The sequence below is a fragment of the Montipora capricornis genome, chromosome 13 (assembly GCF_036669925.1).
Source record: "Montipora capricornis isolate CH-2021 chromosome 13, ASM3666992v2, whole genome shotgun sequence".
Classification (NCBI taxonomy): domain Eukaryota; kingdom Metazoa; phylum Cnidaria; class Anthozoa; order Scleractinia; family Acroporidae; genus Montipora; species Montipora capricornis.
In genome coordinates this window covers 20,558,409-20,567,462 of record NC_090895.1, presented here as the reverse complement: position 1 = coordinate 20,567,462, position 9,054 = coordinate 20,558,409, and the positions used below count along the sequence as shown (strand labels likewise).

Below are 9,054 nucleotides of genomic sequence, written 5' to 3'. Positions count from 1 at the left end.
CAATCACCTAGAGGTACTTCTAAGGCAAACAGGAGGGTGGTTCTTGCCCAGCGACTTGCTAAAGTAGCACTCGTTGAGACTCACGATGGCCCAGCTGGCTTCCACTTGGGGCGAAAGAACATCTTCAAGGAAATAAATCCCAAAATTTGGGGACCGGGACCGACAAGAAGCGCACCGATATTGCAGCAAGCTCCTTGCATGTGCCAAGTGCAAATCACGACTTAAACTAAAACCACCCTTGCAGCCCATACCATTCTGGAACGCCATGAACACGGTCTGCATTAGCTGGAAACGTCCACGTAAAAATGTCCAGAACAAACCAACGGTTATTTTCCTTCTCTAGAATGGGAACAAAAATATGGAATGGTATTCCCTCCGAATTTCGTTAGCTTGGGAAAACACACTTTAAACGTAAATTGAATAAATTGCTTCTAAAGTGTCTTGAAATTGAGGAGATGAATTTTGAAATGCGTTACATTGATCTTTCAAAGTATATAGCTTTTCTCTTACAGCAACCTATAATATCTAAAATCATTATTAGAAAATTTCTTTATTATGTAAAAAGGTGTTTGCTTGTGTACACAAGGCGTTTCCGAGATTCGGAAAAATGACGGAAACACGATACTTCAACTTTCCGTTATGTTTCCGCAGAGCGGATACAACGGGAAACTCGATAGAGAAAAACGATCATAATTTTTCGCGTTTCCGCTGACTGAAACGCGTACGGGTGTTTCATTCGTGTTTCCGGAAAACGGATTCGCTTAGAAAATCGAGATTTTTTTCCAAGGGGCTTTTCCTCTTTCGGCAAAATGAAATGGCGCCAGTTCAGCATACATGTTTACTACTGAATTTGCGCTCTAAACAATACCTGGACAATTGTTTTGCATCATGCAAATACATCAATTTTTCATCAAAAGAAGCCTGGACAACCTCGGAAATTCCCGGGAAAGATAAATATACCGGTATATACATGGTGCATACATACGGCCTGTTTTTTAAATATCTTCCGAAAACGAAGGGAACCGAATGAAGGCTACGGATGAAAAACTTCATACAGCATTATACATCTCACTTAATCACGGTATAGTTGGAAGCAAGGAAAGCGCTAAATATTAGGACAACCGATAAGTTTTATTAGTACTTACAGGATTACACCAGCCATGTTTGGAACTTAGCCCAAAACCTCTTAGGATCCGAAAACCTCTTTGTGGACCTACGAAAATTTAGCTTATCAAACGAGTTGATAAGGGAAAACGCTCTAAAGGTCAACGACGCAGCATCACAGTTTCTTAAGAAACTTAAGCCTTAATTCCTTTTTTAATGAGGGGTTTACTTATTCTAAAAAAGTGATCTTGAACATGTTTCAAGACCAGAAACACCCAAAATACGTCCAAGACTCGCAAAATTAAATTCGATCCAGAAATAACCTCACTGAGTTTAAAAATTTTGCTATCAAGCTTGTAAGTGAGAAAAAGCCTTTGAAGCAAGTCCACGTGACGCCTAGGGGTATATGATATGATAAAATTACTCCCATCTTCCTATTCAATGACCCTCAAATGTAAAGGGTCGCGTACACCGCTCGCGCAACGTTATTTTAAATCACCCGTTACAACATCAACCCTACTTATGAAGGCTTAAGAATTAACCGAAACATTAGCCAAAACGTCCTAAAAAACTACCCACATGTATATATTACAAGTCTGTTACAAACATTAACATTTTCAACAAGGTATAATATAGTTCTACTTTATAGTGTCTCCTTGATCTTTGTTTTAAAAACCTTTGACATCGGAGACCCAGGGGCAGTTAGTCAAGACCGGACGAAGGAATCACTAGCATTATCAGGAATGGCAAAGGTCCGGCGTCCCGTCCTGGCTGGCCTCCCAGGGGTTACCGAGAATGAAATCATTTGTAATACCTGCAGCCTTCTACAAGCCTCGCAAATATCTATCCAAGTTTCAATTGAAATGCAAAGATACAGACGGAGTAATACTGGGCCGCAAAAAGATATATCGGAGTCAAATAAAGAGGTCACACGATTATAGTGTCAATGTTCTGATGCTTCCTATTTATCGCAATGAATCGCGAAATGAAAATGATACAATCTTCTCGAAACGCTATCTGAAGAACACCAATATTGCTTCGCTTAAACTGTAACTTCCACATTCACTTCGACATGAAGATCAGTTTATCGACCTTCGAAACCTTCTCCCATTTTGTCCTTACCGCGCATGATTGCCTCGTTTTTGAACCGAGGTCAATTATAATTGCGCGCCTTTTGAATCTTGCTATTTGGCTCTTCGGTCGTTCTCTTGAAGTCCTTCGGTTTCGGCAAAAGATAAAATGGTTTCACGGGAAGGTTGCCCAAGTACTAGCAATGCTCCAGTACAGAAAGAAGTGACCCCAAGTACTGTACCGAGAAAAATCTTACCGAGTAAGAGTTACAGCGATTGTGAAATTAATGTATTTTCATAAGAATTGTGAACGAAGATATCACCTTAGTGCTTTAGCGGCAAAGTTTATATGTTGAGGTTTAGAGTTACGTGTGTTCCTTTATGCCAGTTTGTAGCATTTCTGCGAACAAGTACTCGTATGACTCTTTTTATTCTCCTACGCGTTTCGTGCGACAGAGGCTCACTTCATCAGGGATTTTTTATTCCCTGGCAAGGAAATAGCTCCATACTGAATATTAAGTTCATGCGAAAGGATGTGTGATAAAAATAATGTTCAATGCAGGAGTAGCCTGGGAGCAAGCTCTCTTGCGGGGTGGGCCACCCACCCCGCAAGAGAGCTTGCTCCCAGGCTAATGCTGGAGATGCCACTTAGGAGAAACTAGATTTGCAAAAAATCCTGGGCGGCATTCTCCCATTCCTCCCTCGAGGCTCTTGCCTTTGAAGCTAAAAAACACTCCCTATTTTTCTTCAAAAGTGGTTAGAATCTATGGGACTTGTGCACCTCTCATTCACTTAAAGGTATGGTGGACATTGTCCTCTCTCACTTAAAATGACTGAGATCTCGAGAAAGCCAACCATGGTGATTTTCTTTGTGCGTTTATATAAAAGGACGCCGTCAGAAAGACCTACAGAGAATTGAGGAAACAGAGGGATTTTGCAGGCTTTCTGACAAGTGCCAGGTTGGTAAATAGATGCTCCCTTGTCTATGCTATACAAAACCATAAATACAGTAATCTTTCAGAAATAAACCGTGGTGGGAACCAATGTTCACCATCTTGCAGAAGCCGATGCAAACATGAATACTCATTTGTACCAATTTCTACCTCAACTACATGTATGTCACATACAGCTGTCCTGGACTATTGTTAGTGGAATTCTCTGCTGTCCAAAGATTAGTGTTCACTAAAATTTAACCAAGTGCAGAACCAAGGTATCCAAACTTTATCCTCTTTCTTTTTTGGTTTTTCTTTCCCTTTTTGTTTGTCTGACCACTTCTGGATGATAATAATTATTCTTGTATGAGGAGGCAACTTTATTGGAAATTACTGTAATTAAATACACCTCTCTCTCACTGCGGTATACATGTATGTAGTCCCTAATTTCTTTGGGTGGGCTGTGCTAAAGCTGCATAAGATGTCTCCCAAACAACAAAATAACACTTTCGTCAATGCTGTACAATTTTCAAAGTGAAAATATCCCATGAATTTATTCATTAGGGTCATGCAAATTGTACAAATATAGAGAGTTTCAAAGAGAGTTGTGACTTAACAATTGGCTTTCATTGACAAAAGTCAGGCTGCCCATCTCTGAGTGGGCTGTGCCAAAGCTGTTTATCCATCTTTGAGTGGACAAAATGGCACTTTTGTCAATAATGTCAAAATTTTATTTTAAAAGTATGATTTCATTGAGGTTGGGTTATGCCAATTATATTGTCAACTGAGTTTCCAAGAGAGGTTTGACTTAACAATAATTGGCTTTCATCGACAAAATTCAGGCTGCCCATCTCTGAGTGGGCTGTGCCAAAGCTGTTTATCCATCTTTGAGTGGACAAAATGGCACTTTTGTCAATGATGTCCAAATTTCATTTTGAACATTATGATTTTGTTGTGGTTAGGTTATGCAAATTATATTGCTCACTGAGTTTCAAAGAGAGTTGTGACTTAACAATAATTGGCTTTCATTGACAAAAGTCAGGCTGCCCATCTCTGAGTGGGCTGTGCCAAAGCTTTTTATCCATCTTTGAGTGGACAAAATGGCACTTTTGTCAATGATGTCCAAATTTCATTTGGAACGTAGGATTCCGTGGAGGTTGGATTATGCAAATTGCTCACTGAGTTTCCAAGAGAGGTTTGACTTAACAATAATTGGCTTTCATTGACAAAAGTCAGGCTGCCCATCTTAGAGTGGGCTATGCCAAAGCTGTTTATCCATCTTTAAGTGGACAAAATGGCATATTTATCAATGATGTCCAAATTTCATTTTGAACATTATGATTTTGTTGTGGTTAGGTTATGCAAATTATATTGCTCACTGAGTTTCAAAGAGAGTTGTAACTTACAATAATTGGCTTTCATTGATGAAAGTCAGGCTGCTTATCTCTGAGTGGGCTGTGCCAAAGCTGTTTATCCATCTTTGAGTGGACAAAATGGCACTTTTGTCAATGATGTCCAAATTTCATTTTGAACATTATGATTTTGTTGTGGTTAGGTTATGCAAATTATATTGCTCACTGAGTTTCAAAGAGAGTTGTGACTTAACAATAATTGGCTTTCATTGACAAAAGTCAGGCTGCCCATCTCTGAGTGGGCTGTGCCAAAGCTTTTTATCCATCATTGAGTGGACAAAATGGCTGCACTTTTGTCAATGATGTCAAAATTTTATTTTGAAAGCATGATTTTACATTGCTGAGATTATGTAATTTAAGGTTTTATCTGCTACTGAGTTTCAAAGAGAGTTGTGACTTTACAATTGGCTTTCATTGACAGAGTTAGAGTAGTGCGAGAGCTGTTAACCCCTCTTTGAGAGTTAAAATAGCAATTTGGTCAATTGTGTTAAAATATCATTTTGAAAATATGATTTTATGACCTTGGTTTAAGATAATGATTCTCTACCTCTAGCAAAGCATAATTACATCTTACAAAGGATGTTACACTGTACATGTACTTCATATCCAAATGGTACTTCCAATGATTACACCCTCTATCTACGAGATGCCACCTAGGTGGAAATTACCTTTATACCTTTATGTTCATTTTAATTTTAATCAATTGATTTGCTTTGTCTTAAACCCTTGACATATGACCATGAAGGGGACAAGAAGATTGAGGAAATTATTGTCAAAGAAATCAGAGGAAATTAATTTTTGGAAAGGAAAAATGGGTCAAGGCAGAGATAAAAGGTACAGTTCATATTAACACATTGCATTTTTGTGCAGTACCTCTCCAGGGTATTGTAAATTCTGTCAGTCAGGTATAACAAAACAGAAGGCAATAGTCTGTGAAACTGCCCTTCCTTAGAATACAAAAGAGCATAAGAAATGGGAGTAAAACCACCTCTTCACACCAATTATTGCTTCCATTCTTTTGGCAATGTAAAAAGGATGTTATTTTCTTACCTTCGCCTTCCCTACTGTTACAGCTCTTACAAGTCATGGTACATTGTATCATGGTTCTGTACCTTTTTTGACAATGGTGTGTGCCATGTACATGTAGAATTGGTGTTGGCAAATCAGTTGATGTAATTTCTGTTGATAGCAACAAGGGCAATATAGTGTGTCTGTGATTGAAATAATGATCATGAGAAGACAAATGGCTTGCACAGATATGTCCAGGATTGACCCTAATTAGATGCACACCGATTTCATTAAACCTCATGAAGCGTCTCCTTGGTCTTCGCCCCAACTTCAACAGCACTAAAGTCTAAGACTACAGACAATTAACATCATAAAGTGTCCCCTATACTCTTATCTTCAAAGAAAGATACACAGCAGTAGTTACCCTAACCTTAAAATGACGCTAACCCTAACTTTTATCTTAAAAAGATAGAAAATGCTTATACTTAACGGGAAATTTCGTGTTGGAAGTCAAAATTCGATGTGCATTTCATTAGGATCAATTCTGGACATAAGTGGATTTGCATGGCAAAGGTGGTCTTTAATTGGTTTGGTCTTGCATTGGTGGCAAAGAGTAAAATAATGGAAATGCACTATCCATTTATACAAAATGTATATAAGTATCTTATAATCAATTGTCCATCGCATGGTAGTGCAACCAATCCCTTCTATGGTTTTTTTTTTTTTTGTACTCTGATTTTTTTTTTTTTCTGTTCATGTTGTATACAGTAAGAAAATGATTTTGTTCGAGTGTTTCATCTGATAGTTATCTTTTGTTGGGTTTTTAAAAATTGAATTATTGACTAGAAATTGTGGAAAAGCAGCACTCTCCACACAGGACAAGGACAGAGCAAGAGATTTGCTAAAACTAAACAATGCTGTTGAGTTTATGTCATCAGAGGAGAGTGATAAAGATGGAGGACAAACAAGTGGACCTTCTGCAAGGGATGTGAAATCGCTACAGTGGGAAAGGAGCAAATTACGCAATATTAAAGCAGTCTTGGATGCCACTTACAAGGCTCGTGTGAGCAAGAGGCAACAAAGAACGGCAGCAAAAGTTACAAGAGTGGCTGGTCAAAATATGTCAAGCAGACCTCTGCCACAAACCTACCCTTTCTGGGCTGGGCGATTGACCCAGAGTTAAAAGTCTCCTTAGTTATTATTTATTATCTTTTTTTTCATTTCACTGTACTTTTAACTCTGCAACACACTGTATTTTTTTTTCAACTCAAATATCTGCTGGCATATTGAAGCAGAGTAAGGGCAAGGTATGCAACAGTGTTTGTAATGGTTGCTATGCTGCAGCACAGTAACCTTAGCGTGGTTCCTGGTAGCGATAGATGCAAGAAGAATACTAAGTTTTTCCAGTTTTACAGTTCACTGTACTGATGTCAACTCAGCAGCACCTTTTCTGTACTTTAGACCATTACTTATTATTGTAATATTTGGTTTCAATGAATTGACGTCAAGTCTGGCAAGAAGGAGACATTTGCAGGAAGGCATCATTTGACTAGAATTACCACAATTAATTCTGTTTTTCCCAACTTATTCAAGTTTCAAATCCTAATGGGGTTAAAACAACAATAGTGCTAATTACCATGAGGAAAGCAAGGTCAGAATGATTCTGATACTGTGACTTGTATTTAAATATTATATTGTCATCGTGTAAATATCCCTTAAAGTTAAGGGAGCTGAGCCCTTGTTTGATTCATATGTCCAGATGAATATTAATATATGCATTGGTTGGTCAATCATCTTAGTAAAATGATGACTACAGTACTTAGCTATGGGGAAGACCATTGAAGTGGAAATGTATGTCCCATAACTGAGCATCGTGTTAACCAACCAATAGAGGTTGTAACGCTGCTAAGTTATATCAGTTACAATCACATCCGTTTAAGGCATTATTTTATGTCCATTCTGCACTGTGCTCTCTCAAATGCGTGTAGTAATCACTTTAAGTATCCTTTGGACAATCGAAACAATTGGATAAAAGAATCGTCTTGCTATTTTTAATGTAAACGATAAGCAAAGTCTAAAGTAAAAAGCAAAGAAATGATAGAACGGACAAAGGAACTCAAGCCTGGATGAAAGTTTGTTGACAAGACTTTCATCGATAAAACTTAAGTAGGGAGTGTGTATTGTAAACAAAATTCGAAAAATCTCGAGCAATATTTGGAATTAATAGGTATGAGTGATTTCTTCTTTCTCGAAATTGGACAAGCCGTTTAGGTGCGAAAAATAGAACATTTAACTATTGTATGAAATTGCTATTTATTGTATTTTGATAATATCGATTTATATGTACATAAAATGAAAGATAATAGAGTAAATGATACTGATCATATCATTTTTTAATTCAGATAAGATACTATTGAATCAGAATTTTCAAAGATTTCGCAAGTAAAGTCAAGAAAGTTTTAATTCATTATGACTAGAATTTTTACAATTTTATCAAAGTAGTTTATTATATGCTGTTGTCATCATTGATAAAACGCCCTCTTGATAACCTGATAATAAAGCATAACCTTGAATGAACTGAGTGTGCATATGTAGTGGGTCTAATGATGTTTGCCAAGTTTTACCTTCCTTGTTTTTACGTAATGTGAGGTTTAGCTACGCGTTATTGTAGAGTTCAATACCGTGCGATCATGACAAGGAAGCCCCTTTCAAAGTTAGTGGCTTATAACTCGCTTTGTAGGCCTCTTTCCACTAAATGCTTCTCCAGGAAAAGCCAACCCTCCGATTGAAAATTAAGGTTAAGTTTCCGAACCGCAGAAATTCAGCGGATTATCGTGTGTCCCTTGTTTTTACGAGTTACGGAAACATGACGGTTGTTAGTAATTCCGTGGTCACGGAAACCTCGCGGATACACGAGTTTAAGGAATGCGTTTCCGCAAAGCCGCAGTCGCGGAAAAGTAACGTACACACGTGTTTCCCGCTTCGGTTATCTGAATTTCCGTTTGCGGAAATTCAAGATTCCGTAAGGAATCCGTTACAAAAACGGATACGTAAACGCTTGTTTTCACCCTGTGGTAATTGTTTTTGGGTAACTCTTGTCAATTTCTAAGTATCCATTTGTTTAGTTTGTTGTGAGAGCCAGTAATATTGTCGTAGTGTAAGTTGCGCGCCTAGAATGCTAACCGTGGGCCACCATGGCTTCGTTGTAAATAAAGGGAATAAAGTGAAAATAAAGAGACTAGATGCACGTTCCTGCCGAGGAAATTGCTATATGCTAACAGTTCAGTGTAGTTTTATAAAATGGGCAGAAGCTTATGCGATTCCCCAACCAGCATGCTACAACTTGGGCCAAAGTCCTTGTAAAGAACTGTATTTGCAGGTTTGGTGTTCCTGTCATGTTCGAGGAGATGTGTACGCATGAAAAAGACCCGAGCAACTGTTTACCATCCAGAGGGTATTGGACTAATTGAGAACATCCACAAGATTATCATGAGCATGCTAAAGGCACGAGATGAACGTAACCCCATA

The 9,054-nt window shown here is 38.1% G+C and overlaps 1 protein-coding gene across 1 annotated transcript in view; it reads left to right on the top strand.

Annotated features, from left to right (window-relative positions):
• LOC138030281 (uncharacterized) overlaps window positions 1–6,864 on the top strand; it is a 20,442-nt gene extending 13,578 nt beyond the window's left edge. Inside the window, exons 2-4 of the mRNA XM_068878177.1 lie at window positions 3,063–3,133; window positions 5,264–5,352; window positions 6,373–6,864. Of these exons, the coding sequence (XP_068734278.1) occupies window positions 5,330–5,352; window positions 6,373–6,709 (360 nt within the window). The 5' untranslated portion in view covers window positions 3,063–3,133; window positions 5,264–5,329 and the 3' untranslated portion in view covers window positions 6,710–6,864. The remainder of the gene's footprint in view (window positions 1–3,062; window positions 3,134–5,263; window positions 5,353–6,372) is intronic.
• Window positions 6,865–9,054: the final 2,190 nt, after the last annotated feature.